Below are 17,397 nucleotides of genomic sequence, written 5' to 3' on the forward strand. Positions count from 1 at the left end.
AATTAAAGTAAGGAATACGAAAACCTTTCACAACTTGTACGTAATTCAATTTCAGTTTTCCCCAGTGTACAATGTAAGACAGTCCAATATGTGATAAACTTGCTGTCATAATACACCGACTTGGAAGGGATCGTCATATTGTACATAATTATTCATAACAATATGTAACTATCCGAAAATATCCGAAACTCTCCGTAAATAGTCGCAACTCTCCTCAAGTGTTCCGAACTATTCGGAAGCTTACGCAAGTTGAAAGAACAAATTACGTGCCAATTCGTAAGAATATCCGCAAGTGGACGCAAATATTCGCATCTGATCGTATCTGTCCGTATCGCCCGCATTTGTTCCCGTATGTTTAAAAAAAAAAAAATATGGTGACGGCGAGGGATCCGCGCGAGTCCGCAGAAAATTTTACTTTTTTGGACGTAACGCCGGACGCAGAGCATTATGTGACTGGGGCCTAGGGAGCTTTAGATTTGCGGCGCGGACGTTTGAGACGACGAGTGCATTGGACGTTCTCCTCTCCTCTTGCGTCGTGCTGAATTCGTGAATTGAGCGGACGTAAAAATAACCCAGAACGCGTAGTGATAAACTAATAGATCGATTTGATGCACGCTTCTGTGCAGGCGCAGAACATGTTTCTCTCTCTCTCTCTCTCTGAATGTCCCCGTCGCGAAAATCTAAAGCTACCTATTATGGTGTATGCAATGTTAAATGCGTCTGGGTGGTGCTTCTTGTATTTCATATTACGTAAGACTATTACTCCGTCTGCATTATCAAATTTGATTTACAAATTTCACAATCATAATGGACACATTGGTTGATGGTGCTCCAAATAATTTGATCAAGAAAGATATTATCTGATATATTACGTGCTATAACAGCTCGTCGGATCAGTCTACGTACGCAATACTTTTTGGTACATTGTCATTATAGTGCTGCTTGAGTTCATACGCCAGCAGATAGGGACCTACACGATTCAACTATCCCTTACAGAAAATGAGAGTCCGCAAACTGAGACGATCTGGTTTTATTGTATACGAGTTTGTAAGCTTTATCTACAACAACGTACACTATTACTTGAACAGTTTTTGATCGAGTACTTGAATCATTATGGGGCTTCAATTCCGTGTTCTTTGAGGAGATGTAACTGACACAAAAGCCATGATTAGTACTATATAATTCTAGTTGTCGGTGCGTAGTGAAAGGGAATTCATATCTGATGTGAAATACAATTTCTTCGACACGGTTTTCACCAACATTATGACTCGTGCAGTTGATTGCAATTTGAGAATGCTATTTACAAGTGTTTTTTTTTTCGGTTCATGTCAAATTCAGACACAGATGAAAACCTTTCCATGGATGTGTTGCTAAACTAGGGTAAAAAGTTTTTGCGGCGCGTTACGAACAACTCACGTTCAATGCACGCAATATAGACATACGTTTTGTACCCCTTGGGACACTAGAAAAAAATTGCGATGACGATGCATGAATTTGCAGATAAATTGTGAAAAATCATGAATTGATTGAAATATATTTGTGAAAAATTGTGAATATATTGAGAATTCTTTGTGAAATTGTGAACATTTTGTGAACCCTCCATTTGTGTGAATTCTTTATTGTGAAATATCTATGAACCTTATGGACTAAAGTGTTTTGCGATGTCCCTTCAGGACTTCCATAATTTCTGCCTCGTCGCTCCTTGCATAATAAAACTGTATAGTCCTAACTTATTTACAAAATGAAGAGCCAATAAAACCGAAGGAATATAACTCCAAAAAAAGTACATGACATTGAATCAAAGGTTTAAAATAAGAATTCATAGCTCACAGATACGCAGTTACGCTTGTATATATATATATATATATATATATATATATATAATATACATATACATATATATATATATATTATATATATATTATAATGGTTATATATATATTATAATGGTTATATATATATTATAATGGTTGTAACGCTCTTCAGGCATTCGTATGCGTAGAGCCCTATAGCTACTGATCACTCTAAGAGAAAAAAAAAAACAAAACAAAAAGCAAAACACGTTACGATTGTCATGCCCCCTCGAATGACTTCAATTTTAAGTTGCATCTCACCGACCCCGCGATGTGGCACGACAAATAATACAGGATGTACGATATTATGACATTTCTACCTAATTCTCACATACACTGTACTTCGTTTGACCTTCTCACCTACATCGAAGATTCTATTCTATCATATCAACACATATTACACAACCATACTTTACAGTAGGCCTATTATTAGACATTTGCGACGGCGACACTTGCTCCCATGAAAATACTGCACGCTAGGCCAAACATAAATTTCATTTTAATTCATTTCAATTTATTTTCATATTTCTCACATAGATCGCAATATATAAATACGAAAATTACAAAAACATATCTTAGATGAGACACTGGCGTAGCCAGAGAGGGGGGGGGGGGGGGCGATGGGGGCGGTCGCCCCCCCCCCCCCCCCCCCCCCTAAGATTTGGACCGGGGATTTGGGAGGCGGAAAAAAAAATGCGTGTATACTGTATGCATGTACATGAAGCGGGTCTCCTTTGCAACAATTTAATCAAATAAGATATTTTTTTTTGAATATTTCACTCAAAGTGTGCACCAGATCGTTGAATTTCAATTCAAAATATGCAAAATCTCTCTTTCACGTCGATAAAACGCGCAAAAACATGCATCAAATTGCACCATTTGCAAAATCAAAATGCAAAAAGTTCTTACCGTGGGAGGGGGGACACCCCCCTCCCACACCCTCCCCTCCCCCCTCGCTCTCTCCGCTCGCTCGGGTTCAGTCGCGTTTATGATATTCAGTGAAAAGAATTGATACAAGAAGTGTATTTGAATTATACCATTTTATAGGAAAATTGTTCAATAATAATCTACACTAAAATATACTGCTACCTTAAACAAGTGGGACTGTTTCACGTCGATAAAACGCGCAAAAACATGCATCAAATTGCACCATTTGCAACATCCAAATGCAAAAAGTTCTTACCGTGGGAGGGGGACACCCCCCTCCCACACCCTCCCCTCCCCCCTCGCTCGCTCCGCTCGCTCGGGTTCAGTCGCGTTCATGATATTCAGTGAAAAGAATTGATACAAGAAGTGAATCTAAATTATACCATTTTATAGGCAAATTGTTCAATAATAATCTATACTAAAATATACTGCTACCTTAAACAAGTGGGAATGTTTCACGTCGATAAAACATGCATCAAAATGCACCATTTGCAAAATGAAAATGCAAAAAGTTCTTACCGTGGGATCCCACACCCTCCCCTCCCCCCTCGCTCGCTCTGCTCGCTCGAGTTCAGTCGCGTTCATGATATTCAGTGAACAGAATTAATACAAGAAGTGTATTTAGATTATACCATTTTATAGGCAAATTGTTCAATAATAATCTACACTAAAATATACTGCTACCTTAAACAAGTGGGACTGTTTCACGTCGATAAAATGCGCAAAAACATGCATCAAATTGCATTATTTGCAACATCAAAATGCAAAAAGTTCTTACTGTGGGAGGGGGGACACACCCTCCCCTACTCCCTCGCTCGCTCCGCTCGCTCGGGTTCAGTCGCGTTCATAATATTCAATGAAAAGAATTAATACAAGAAGTGTATCTAAATTATACCATTTTATAGGCAATTGTTCAATAATAATCTACATCAAAATAAACTGCTACCATAAACAAGTGGGACTGTTTCACGTCGATAAAACGCGCAAAAACATGCATCAAATTGCACCATTTGCAACATCCAAATGCAAAAAAGTTCTTACTGTGGGAGGGGGGACACCCCCTCCCACACCCTCTCCTACCCCCTCGCTCGCTCCGCTCGCTCGGGTTCAGTCGCGTTCATAATATTCAGTGAAAAGAATTAATACAAGAAGTGTATCTAAATTATACCATTTTATAGGAAAATTGTTCAATAATAATCTACATCAAAATAAACTGCTACCATAAACAAGTGGGACTGTTTCACGTCGATAAAACGCGCAAAGACATGCATCAAATTGCACCATTTGCAACATCAAAATGCAAAAAGTTCTTACTGTGGGAGGGGGACACCCCCCTCCCACACCCTCTCCTACCCCCTCGCTCTCTCCGCTCGCTCGGGTTCAGTCGCGTTTATGATATTCAGTGAAAAGAATTGATACAAGAAGTGAATCTAAATTATACCACTTTATAGGCAAATTGTTCAATAATAACCTACATCAAAATAAACTGCTACCATAAACAAGTGGGACTGTTTCACGTCGATAAAACGCACAAAAACATGCATCAAATTGCACCATTTACAACATCCAAATGCAAAAAGTTCTTACCGTGGGAGGGGGGACACCCCCCTCCCACACCCTCCCCCCCCCCCCCCTCGCTCGCTCCGCTCGCTCGGGCTCGGTCGCTTCGCTCCCTCGCAGACTAACTGCCCCCCCCCCTAAGATGAAATCCTGGCTACGCCGTTGAGATGAGACTTCACGGGAATGTACAAAAGTTTGCCTTGGTATAAACACAAGGTCTGTATACATACGAGTTGAACTTTGGTCATAATGAGAAAAAAAAAATAGATGGGGCCTGCGTAAAAGCAAGCTTATACAGCAGCAGGTCCCGTGATAAATCAGATTAGGGGAACTGTGAAATACAGATATTTTTTAGACCATTTAACCGGGGAAAGCCATTAAAACAAACAAAAAATCCGATGAAATAAGTGTTACTAAATAAAATACAGAAAGACCACATGTTGCAACAATATTATAACCTACTACAAGTAAGGACATCGGGAGAACAAAGTCTCAGATTGTAAAGATTCAAGTTGGTGTGAAGATATAGATAATGGCGTAACAGTTTGGCATAAATACATGAAGTAGAAGGTGGGATAATCAGAAATTTATCTTGGATGTAAACAATACACAAAAATTCTACCCCCAAACATAACCCTAACCCTAATCGTAATCCTCATCTTATACTAAACCTATAAACCCTAACCCTAACCCTAAGTCCTGGGAGAAAATAAGACCAGAGCAACTGTCGGAGGAGGAATATTGTTGTGTCACCATTATTATATTCGAATGCGTTTCTGCGCATTAGTTCCAAACAACATAAAAATGGCACTCCCTTCAGCTTTGCGTATGGTTTACTTGTCACCCCGAACGGATCCATATTGATTGCCATACCGCCCCCTCGGGTGACTTCAACTATTGATCAGATTCCACTGAAAGGCTGAAATGATAGCAGAAGAGTACTGTAGGCCTACATGTTAATAAGATGTGATAATAGCAGAAGAATACATGTTATTAAGATGTGATGATAATAGAAGAGTAAATGTTATATAAGGTGTAATACTTGCAGACGAGCTAATGTCATTTAAGTTAATAGTTGAAGAGTAGGCCCTACATGATATTAAATGTTGTAATACTAGCAGAAGAGCTCATGTTATTTAAGATGTACAATAGCAGAAGAGCACATGATTTTCAGGGTGTAATAACAGCAGAAGAGCACATATCAATCAAAGATGTAATTCGTGTATATAATAGCAGAAGAGCGGATGCTTTTTAACGGATGATGATAGCAAAAGAGTACATTGCTGTGTAAAATAAGCAGAAGAGCACATGCTATTTAAGGTTTAATAATAGTAGAAAATCACTATATCTAATGTGTACACATAGCAGAAGAGTACATTTAAGGTGTACTGATAGCAGAAGAACAGACATGGGCGCGAAGCTCAATATTTCAGAAATGTAGCAGTGTAATTCCATTACAATACCACTTGCTTAACAAGTTCACCTGTGTAGAATCTATGCGTGCCTTCTTTTGTTCTGCTCCTTGAGCCCTAACTCATGCATTCTTATGGTTAATCGGCTTTGTCATCATCCTTGTTCACTGCAATTTATTATAAATTGTGAAAACATTCTTATTCCTCGTCCCAATCACCATAAATTCTGAAACTATGTATTGAGTGTAATTGATTCATACAGTTGTTCAAATGTCAAAGTCCTAAAAATTATCCAGAAGTCTCCTTGATTGATATATCTTCAAGACACTTATTCAATGGAATAAGCATTATTATCGTATTGTGTCCCTTCTTTCTCCATCTAGGGCTCATTGGACGACTTTGCGTTGCGCCACCATGCCACAGCCACCACAGCGGCCATGAGAACCACACCGAGGGCACAGGAACAACCGACGATGAGAGCGATATTTGTAGGCTCCGACGTCGGAGGAAGCTCTGTAGTCTGGGTCTCTCCTTCGGAAGTCGTTTCGATGTTCCATGGTTCAGTTTGTGTAGGTTGTTGTGGAGTGGGATTTCCAGTTTGATGGGTGGGTTGTTGTGGAGTGGTGTCTGGAATGTACCGGATGGAGACGGATGCGATGTTGGATTTATCTCCAACGTTATCCGCCTCGTCCCACGCTCTGATAGCGAAGTAGTAGACGATGTCCATCCTACGAGCCGGAAGCTTGATCGTGATCGACTCCGTACTTCCGGCGGTGGCAATCGACGACAGATTACCAATTACGGTTTGGTTCTCGGAGACGATTTGAGCCGTGGTGAAATTGTATTGGATCACGGAGAAGGTGGTTGTGTAGCGGAGTTCATACCTGCTTGCTGGAATATGGGGAAAAAAAGGCGAGTTGTGTGATCTATAATATAAAACCCTATATGCATGCATTGTTCTGAAGAATCTTCAATGCTAATTCAAAAAGGTACTACACTTTGTACTGAGTCAAACTACAGTATGACCTAGCAAACTGAAATAAAATACTGACACTGCCATGACTGCCACACCTGATTTTTTGGTCTCAATGTAGCCTCTCCCATTAGTCCAAGTCAACGTTATTTGACATGCATTGTAATGTATTGATTGATACATCGGGGTCGAGAGGGGCACATTGGATGAAACGTCCTGTTTAAGGATGTAGGCACCTATTCAACCGGCAGCGTCTCGATCTCAGAATGTCCTGATAATAATAATAATAAGGTCTTATTTATCCAGGGTAACCTCTTCAGTGTTGCCACTGCTCTAACAGATGGCCCTGCTATTATCATTACCCTATTGTTGCCAGGTACCCATTTATACACCTGGGTCAAGAGGGACATTGTGGGTAAACCATCTTGTCAAAGGACGTAAGCATTGGGCGGGAATCGAACTAGGGTCCTCCGACTGGGAGTCGGGAATCGTATCCTATGCCACAGCGCCCCCGCTTTTGATCAAGACATGTGTCCAAAATCTGAAAGGGATAGTATAGTTCTGGTTGAGACATTTTTGTTGAGATAATGAGAAACCGCTTATGAAATGTGAAAGAGCAGTAATTCCACGAAGAATTCAATGTTTATATGATGAAAATTGGTTTTGAAATGGCCGAGACATCCAAAACAGAGCAATCCCACCTTTTATTAGGATCCCTTTGTTTTACTTTGTTTTCGGATGTCTCAGCCATTCCAAAACCGATTTTGATCAAATAAACTTTGAATTCCTCTTAAAACGGCATGCTCTGTACAATTTCATTAGTGGCTTCTTGGTATCTCGCAAAAAGTTAAAGCCCAGTCCTCACCTCCACCAATACTATACCATCCCTTTAAACCACTTATCATACTGCCCCCCCCCCCCCATGATCCTCTTGAAGAGCAGCGCTAACACCGCTGAAAAGGCTACTTGGGAAATTTAAGACAATTTGACATACTGAAGATGGTGAATCTCCTTTTACCTGTCCCTTGATCGAGGTCGTCCCCTACAGCGGTCCAAGTTAAAGAAATGGTGCTGTTGGCGTGATAGGAGAAACACGTGTAGGTAAGATCATGGATTCTAGACGGCGCTATACTGTCAGGGGCGTTGGGCTGATAGTTCGCCACTTCGAACATGCCGCCAGATGCAGTGCGCATAAAGGACGGCACGGCTTCTTCTTCTTCCAATGTGACATTTCGTTTTGCTGGGAAGTACAAGGAGGGGAAAACGGGTTAATAGTTACGGCACATTTTGGTAAATTGCACATTTTGGTAAATTACCAAAATGTGCAGTAACCAAAATGTGCAGGACATTGACGGCACATTTTGGTAACTTTCTGCTCCTCCACAATCATCACAAAAACAAGTTGTAAGTGCAGTTGGTTTTTGTCCCCCCGAATGAGTTCGACAGCCTAAAGGCCGTGTCACACCTTTCCGGGCAAGCTACGCAGGCTGGTAGCGAGCAAGGTTTTCCCAGCACGCAGGAAAATTATCTCGCCCGTAGTTGCCCGGAGCTGCGCACGCAGGCAACTCCCACGCAGGTACTTCGCAGTCCTCGTATGCGGTCAGCGCGGCCAAGATAATGACATTCTGTCATTTCTGTTGGACTTCTGCCACTCCTTCAGATAAATTCCTGAGTTGTCAGCCCCCACGCGCCTGGCACGCAGGTCACACAGAATACCCGCAAGAAGAACACAAGTAGCACGCATTCAGTAATTAAGACACATATGCACAACTCGCGCAAATCCTTGTCCGCCCTCAGAAATTGTCCGGTATACTGGAAAGTCCTCACACGCAACAAGCCCGCGTAGCTTGCCCGGAAAGGTGTGACACGGCCTTAACATGGTTACGGGTAAAAAGGATTTGCGTGCGCACCTCCGGGCGACTACGGGTGAGATACGTGCTAGGTACTGTTACGTGCAGGTCATCTGCGGGGACCTTTGGGTAGTAAAAATTGTTCTTCGCAAGTCGCACGCAAGGCTTGCCCGGAAAGATGTGACACAGCCTGTAAGGCCGTCTCACACCTTTCCGGGCACGCAGGAAAATTTTCTGCGGGCGGACAAGAATGTTTACGAGTTTCGCACTTGTGTCTTATTTGCTAGACTCGTGCTACATACCTTCAACTTGCGTGTATTCCGTTTGGCCTGCGCGAGAACTTTGAAACCGATCCGGTTTTTTTTTTTTTTTGTTACGAGCGACTTACGGGTAATGCGAAGTACCTGCGTTGGAGTTGTCTGCAAGGTGCTGCCGGTAAGGGTTTCCTGCTGGTGCTCTGCGTGTACCCCCGCAACTCACTCGGAACATATTTTGAACATGCTCAAGGCCTTGTCATACCGTATCTGGGGAAGTTTGACTTCAGTGCGGGGAAGCAAATTTGCTACCCGGAGCTCTCCGCAGTTGGTCTGCACCTGACAGTACCTAGCGCGTATCTCGCCTGTATTTGCCCGGAGGTGCGCACGCAAGTCCGATTTACCCGCAGCTAAGTTTACAGCATGACCAAAACTTTTTCCGGGTGAGTCATGGGAATTGCCCGCAGAGGTACACGCAGAACGCCAGTAGGAGGCCCTTAGCGGCAGCACCTCGCAGGCAACTTCCACGCATGTATTTCGCAGTCCCCGTATGCGGCCAAGTTAATGACATTCTGTGGTACTTCTGCCATTCCTTCAGAGGAATTCCTTCATTGACTTGTCAGCCCCACGCACCTGGCACAGAGATCACACAACATACCCTCACGAAAAGTAATCGCAATCGCTTACTCGAGCCTTCAGCTCGGGTGAGCTAAATAAGTGTCTTGCCTGTCTTTACTGCTGCAACAGGACCATATCACCTTAACTCCTTGACCGTATTAATCTCAAGCCCACCCATGGGTTCTTAGTTCAGTCACCAAAATGTGCAGATTGTCCAAAATGTGCAGGCAAATCCACTTTTAACTGCATATTTTGGTAACAGTTGATCCCGTCAGGTATAGGTGCACTATCGGCACATTTTGGTAACTTGCACATTTTGGTAATTTACCAAAATGTGCCGTAACACGGGTCGATACGTCAAGTGCATGAATCAAATATGTCATGAACTGAGAGGTTCCAGTTGAAACTATGGATTCTGAGGTGACTGGGATTGTACTATTTTCTGAGGGGTGCAGCTCCCGAGAGAAAATAAGTGCAATGCCAGTCACCGAAGAATCCATCATTTCAGCTGGTATCTCGAAAAGAGTGCATGGCATATTTGATTTATATCCTTCATCATGAAATTCTCGTACTAGATTACGGAGTTACGAAGTGGTGCGGGGTACACAGGCCGACGGCATGACCACATACGACATTGCTGAGATAGTAGACTCAATTAGATTCGAACCCTATTAGCCATTTGGATTGCGAGGCTGACTCGCTATCGACTGAGTCATATTACCGCCATACCGTCATAACACAACAAGAACAACATCCACTGGTATATGACAGTTTGAGACAAGATTAATTTATGAGGTCTGACGCGTGAGTGGCGCTCTTTTTGTTTTTGTTTTGCTTTGTTGTTGTTTTTGGTATTTTTAAACTAATATATTCATGTAAGTGAGGGACCGTATAAGGACGAAAATTGAGCACGAAATGTAAGATAATAGGAGAAGGAAGAGCAGAATCACGACCGAAAGGGAGACATACAATGAAGGGGATATCATCTTATTTGTTCAGTTTATTTGATGTCCGCCGTAAAATGAATCAGTTACACTGCTTCACAATAACAATTCTGGTACTGGCTTTTCTTTTTCTTTTTTCCACAAGCAAATCAGAAGCAGCATAACAATGTGGTCACATACGGCGTACGGGCATTATAATGCTACGGTGATCTCTAACACTGCGAATTCTATAATGATGAATGATAATTGTAAAATTATACCCATACGACGTGACGTAGACTAACCTATCCCAATAGTGTTTCCAGTTTCTGTTAATTCGTATCCGACTACATTGACTTTCACGTTGTATCTTCCGTTGGAGGTAAACTGTAGGAAGTACGCAGAGAACACTCCATCCGCCCTCATTAAATCCGATCCTATGAACAAAAACACAAAAGAACGAATGGATGAACTGGAATGCTAACAGAGGGACTGTCTTCAGTTTTAAGATCTTGCACGTCATCAGCAATAATTGGTGACATAGTCGTCTTGTGCAGAAGTTGATGTTTCTGTAAAAAAAAAACTCAGGGCATAAAAAAGAACAAAGATTGCATAAATCAAATAAAGCGAAAACCCTGAAACTCACGTGTAATAACCACTGATAGGGCAACCCTGGGTAAAGAATGCTGAATATTTTAAATAAATTAATGAAGTGTAGAACGTGTCTTTTTTATTACAGTATAAATACCACTGTAAAATAAAGGGGTATCATTTGTAATTCAACATAAAAACTTTGAATAAATGTGTAAACCAACTCGTAACCTCACAGCATATTATTGTTGTCACATCGTATCTATGATGATGATTGTTTTGTTCTTTCTCTGAGATAACATCAGTAATCGTCTAAAGATATGGCATCTCAATGTGAACAGATTATCATGAGTATTGAGCCTTCCTATCAAACCTGAACCGTTGTCGAGCAATGAGATAGTTGTCTTCGTTCCTTGCTCATCAGTGATGATCGCTTCAACGTCAGCATCGCAAACGGATTCGTAACCCTGCTGAACCTGGGCATAGATTGCCAGCGCTGGCGTAGTAGAAAAATTGACAGCCTATGGCAAGAAATAGACAGGATAACAGAAAACAAATAAAAAACAAAGTAAAACAAACAACACTTTGTGACAAAGGACTTGACAGCAGTGTGCGTTATCCATGCTGTATAATCTTAACACAGTCTTTGATGATATGACACGCATTGCGTTTAGTTAAATTAGCTCTAGCGTAGGTATCTGGCATTAGAACAAAGCGTTTTGAGCAAGACTGGCATGCAAGTATAATTATTTAGTTTATCCAACCAGAGCTCATCCATGGTTCTTTATAGAACATTTCAAGTAAAATAGTACAATTGTACTCAAGAAACCTCAGCGATGCACTCTGTACTTTAGTACGCTAAGAATTACAAGTGTAGACGCAGCTATAAAGGTACGTGTCAATAGTCCTACTAAATTTTGGTTGGAATTGTTTGATTTTATTTTCCTCTTTTGTTTACATAAGTTTGTTCACAGGCCCGTAGCCAGGGGGGGGGGGGGGGGGGTGCGTCGGGTGCGTACGCACCCCCCCCCCAAAAAAAAAAAAAATTCTGAAAGGTCCACTTTTTCATGATAACGGTTTTTAGCAATTCTCAAGATAACAATCCAAATAAATATAAAGACACATTATATGCTACGTAAATGTGGAAGAGTACGTTTAACAATGTTAAAAATAATTGTACGAAACCCTTTTGTTGTATGAACCATCGGATCGTCCCCATGCACACAAACACAAATGTTATGTATCAATTTGTGCGAGCTATTATTATATTGGCACTGCATGCCATGGCCCTTGGCGCGTGTGACCGGTGTTTTTTTGTCCACTGGCCGCCCGAGTACGTGCGATTCGTGGATGACATTGAGGTTGACACTTGCATTTTTTCACAGGAACAGAGGTAAGTGGATGAAAATCTAATAGCCTCAAGTTTACATATATGATAAAAATTAATAAATTTCCTCGACATTACTATAATCGAAAACCTGAGACATTTTATATCTACGTCTCACAAAGATATAGTACATGTATATATAAGTACATGTTGGCATGATAATGCCTGGGGATAGATTATTATGTCAACTATTTTCCATTATGAATGCATGCTCCAATCAAATTGTGAAAAGGTGGTCATGAATTAGCATTTCTTACGAACGATCAGGAGAGACAAAACAAAATGAAAGGCCTGTCTTACTCCAGTTCTCTTGTAACACTCATTGGGCCATTATGCATGCCTAACGAATTATAATAGCTGCTTTTTCTAACCCTTTTGCTAGTACCAACATTCGAGAAAAGATCATCTATCAAGTAACTGTACGATCTCCGTGCATAATCTAATGCTTTTAAACACACTTGCCTACTCGCCTTCAGCTGGCATTTGCTTACGGTTCCAACAAAAGAATTCACCCGACCGTCACGCCTGTGCGAAAATGAACAAAGGCGCATTTCATGTGCGCGAAGGGAGCGATTTCTGGTGTTGCATGCTGTTGAGTGTAGTGGAAGGGCGGGTTAGTTATACCACTTTTTACTCAAGGTCACCATGGGCCCAGGGGTTAGTCTGTTCTATTGGTTCTCATTTTAAAGTGAGCCAAAACCTAAGAACATTCTCACTTATAATTTCCAAAGAGTATTATGCAGGCACGCAAACTCATTTTAGTTGTATTTCATTTAAATGTAATGGGTAAGAGGGTATGAGAGAGAATGGAAAGTGCTGAGCTATGAAGTAAAATGGTAAAGTAAAAAGTTTGTCAGATAGTACTACAAAAGCCTGAATATTGCAAGAGCTCCGGAGTAAAAACAGTCAGTGAAAAACCCTATGTATGATAGCATTGTGAGAGCGTTAGACTGCACTGTGAGGCATCGTTATTTAATTTACATTCTTTATTGATATATTTTCATAAATATCTCAGGTAATGAGTCGGATTGGATTACAATTCTCACTTACAGCTTTGTAGAAGTCTGAGTCAACAGTATCACACAGTACTTCAAGACGTATTATAGTACAAACGATTTCTTGAGCCTGCACCGTTTCAGGCTCTGTTCTGGATACGGCGGTAGAAACTCATTCTTTTTTGTTGTTTATTTTATCATTATTTACTAATCTCTTTTCTAACTTACAGGTAGCAGGCCAAATTCGGAAATGTAGTGTTGATTATTACTTATACATTTTCTCATGTTGTGACAGTTCTATTGGTTCTCATTTTAAAGTGAGCCAAAATCTAAGAACATTTTCACTTATAATTTCCAAAGAGTATTATGCAGGCACGCAAATTCATTTTAGTTGTATTTCATTTAAATGTAATGGGTAAGAGGGTATGAGAGAGAATGGAAAGTGCTGAGCTATGAAGTAAAATGGTAAAGTAAAAAGTTTGTCAGATAGTATTACAAAAGAAACTCATTCTTTTTTGTTTGTTTATTTTATCATTATTTACTTATCTCTCTTCTAACTTAAAGGTAGTGGATCTCTTTGCAGCCCAAATTCGAAAATGCCTAGAGACAGCTAGTAACCAAATATGCTACTATAATTTAATAAATAAGAAATAACCATTCCAGTATGTATCTTAGTGTGCACAGTAAGACAGATCAAATCAAATAGGAAAACATCTGAGCACTAAGCCTGAGGTCTGAATTTGCACTCAACTTCTTCCAATGGCTAACGGATGTTTAATTTTTGAATTTCACTGACCTCCAAATTTCACAAAGAAAACCTTCTTAGGATGATGGTTAATATGACATTTGACTGATATTGGAGGTGTTTGCGAATCGGATCTACTACCTTTAATATTATTATTAAATCTAAAATGATTATTTGAAAGTTCGGAAATGCTGGAAATATCCTACCACAAGGAGGCAAAATATAAATGGTTCACATTTACAATTCATTTTGTTTTAAAAATTTTCTTATTTATTTTCGTTTTTGACAAACTCGCATACCAACGGCTGATATACTGTATAGTAAAGTGAATGTTTCATCTTCCAAACAGCATCCAATGGGATGGAAAACTCCAACTGAAAGGTGGACACCGTGACCATACTCGCTAAAGAAAACGCGTAATAGGGGTCGTTTTTTCTCACGGATTAGATGGAAAGTGTGATGTACGAGCGTATAAAATCAAAGGGTATCAAAAAGGCCGAAATTTGGGAAAATGGTATATTGTTCAATCATGATGAAGTACTTCTTTAGGGTGCAGGAAACATTTAAGGAATACTTGTTTTTAAGGCCCGAAAAAATCATATGATCATTACTCGTTTAGGGGCCATTTTGAAAGTCCATGTATGAGCATGGTGTCCACCTTTTAATTGTCGCTGCCCCTCCCGGGACAGTATCAAAGGACCGTTTTGTTAATTAACGCAATCCCCCCTTCCTTTAAAAATCCTGGCTTCAGGCCTGCTAACGCGGGTATACAATAGAAAAAATAAAAGTTAAAACAACACCAGGAAAATCACTATTCTCAATTTTGCGGCGCGCTACGCGCGCAGAGTCTCGAACACAATTAAACTTTGCAACTTCCTGGCAAAATGAGTTTTTACTATTTCCTAGATGAAATACCGTAACGCGATTGCATGCAACAGACAAAAATACAAATTTCCTCGAGACTTTAAAACGTCATTAAAACAGTCCAAATTCACAATTTGCGGCGCGCTTGGCGCGCAAATTCTTATACAACTTTTGTAGTTCGGTCGTCCAAAGAATATATATATATATATATTATAATGTGTGTGTGTGTGTGTGTGTGTGTGTGTGTCATCATTGGTATTGGTACCGAAGGTCCGTTTTTTTAGTGACCGCACCCCCCCCCCCCCCCCTTGAAAAATCCTGGCTACGGGCCTGGTTCACGGCCACTTTATTCACAGTACCCAAGTCAGTCATATATCTAGAAACGAAAGGGAACAATCCAGTGAAGATTTTGAACAACTGAAGAAACAGATGCTCCAAAGAAACCGCCCACAGCTGGTAAATCCGTAGCCTCCACAAGTTTGAAAACAAATAGATTTTAATGATTTGTTGATTTTTCTTTTCATTGCCTACTGGAGTGAATGCGATTATCTATTAGGTGAAGTTACATTTTAGACGACTGTCCATTTCTTATTTATTACGTGTATTAAGTGACTGAAGAGAAAACTAAAACATTTTCTTTCACTCAGTTTCTCACCGTAGATCCAAGTATGACTGTCACGGTAACAGGTGAATATTCGCTTGACGCTGGTTTAGACGTCACCGCAACACTTGCGTACGCCGGGTTGGACGGTTGAGTGTTTATGATTGTCACATTCCACGGACCCGGCTAGAAGGAAGCATACAAAAATGCGTCTTTCAATTAAGGGGAACAAAACCAACAAATTATTCATTGATTTATATCGTATTTGTTGTAATAGCAACTTTGATTTTTTTTATAGATATGACAACTAAGTCAAAATGTCAGCAGCCACTCACTAATCTGTCTTTAAAACGCACTCTCAAAAAACCATTATTGATGGTATAACATTAACCTTTTGTTATCAATGTAAGGAAGGTGAACAAAAAGTCCGTCAATGCTATTCTGAAGTTATATTCTGGTGCTGTACTTATACCGACCTTATACCGCACTTAGTGTCAAGGTAATGTAGGCCTACCACAGCGGATGGCAATGTGATTGAAATGATCTGGTTCGTGGTGCCGGCGTGATATCTCCGATCATTGTGGTCAATCCGCGTACCCTCCCATCCGGTCACCACTGCCGTTACTGGGTTACTCCGCGTCCACGTAACCGTGAATACCGTGTCGTTCCCCAGGGCGGTGTCGATGACAAGGGGAACAATCTCCTGGTCGATGTTCTGCTGGATTTGGACGTCGGAGCTGTAAATCTATTTTGACATAAACAGAAATCTGTGATTTTCCAGAATGAACTTTTTTTTTCCTACGGCGATGATTGTACAGTGAACGTTTTTCACAAAGAGTATAGAAGCACAAGTGCGCTTCTATACTTTTTGGTTTTTCATACATCGTGCAAGCGTTAGAGGGCTCACTTCAACGCTCGGCGTTCGAGACACGGTTGGAGCTGATGCGCAAATCATGGTGGGGGCCTTTTGTACTGGCTTTACATAAATTTTTGACAAGCATCTTCTTGATGTTGGTTTAACACTACGCACATTGAACTCTATGCACAACATTAAACAAGGCTCTACCAACGATATTTCATACAAAGGTCTTACTGACCACTCTGCAACCGGCCGCGTCTTCAAAAATTGAGTTTACTTGATGTGATTGACATGTTGCATCTCATTATGTGAAACATAACACTGCAAAGGCACACAAAAACCCAACAAAAAGAAAACAAGAGACCCAGGGATCTGGCGTTCACATGAGTATCGCAAAGTTCACGTTCCATGCATTCTTGCAGTGACTATTACCTGTAGGAACATCGCAAATGGGGGGGGGGGGGGTTGAGGGTCTCCAGGGGACATTTGGTACATTGTATGTGATATCACACTAGCAAATATACTTGCCAAGTATATGTAAAACATTTTACCATGCATTTTCAAAAAAGAAGATGAAAATGTAAAAACTGTGATACATTCAATTCAATTCAATTCAATTCATGCTTTATTTCATTTTCTTTTTTCGAAAAGAACATAAACATTTCACTTTCTTTGGTAACAGAGAATAAGGTTGCATAGTCAAAACAAAGTAAATTGTGAAAAATATAATCGAGGAACCTTAGGATAAGAAATACGTTGTAATGAAAATTGACTGAAGTGATAAAGACGATATAATACGTAAAACATCGAAAAATGGAGGGACCCACTAAGAAGACAATGCTTGTAGAATGTGGGCCCCTCAAGTACAGAATGTCAATAGAAATTGAACTGATGCAAAAAGGGGAAGAAAGACTGGGAATAAAGTCAGAAAAAAAGTCTGGAAGCCCACTAAGAAGATAGAGTATCAAAGAGACACACATACTCA

At 40.5% G+C, this 17,397-nt stretch overlaps 1 protein-coding gene across 1 annotated transcript; it reads right to left on the reverse strand.

Annotated features, from left to right (window-relative positions):
- Positions 1-6,131: 6,131 nt before the first annotated feature.
- LOC139717508 (calcium-activated chloride channel regulator 1-like) lies at positions 6,132-15,324 on the reverse strand. Its single transcript, XM_071629014.1, has 6 exons — positions 15,283-15,324; positions 11,335-11,482; positions 10,676-10,807; positions 7,744-7,965; positions 6,368-6,643; positions 6,132-6,253 (listed from the first exon to the last, which is right to left on the reverse strand). Exons 1-6 carry the CDS (start codon positions 15,322-15,324, stop codon positions 6,132-6,134), a joined length of 942 nt encoding a protein of 313 aa, XP_071485115.1.
- Between the last annotated feature and the right edge of the window lie 2,073 nt (positions 15,325-17,397).

This window comes from Diadema antillarum, unplaced genomic scaffold (assembly GCF_040938485.1).
Source record: "Diadema antillarum isolate AM-2024a unplaced genomic scaffold, OU_Dant_1.0 scf00000076, whole genome shotgun sequence".
Lineage (NCBI taxonomy): Eukaryota > Metazoa > Echinodermata > Echinoidea > Diadematoida > Diadematidae > Diadema > Diadema antillarum.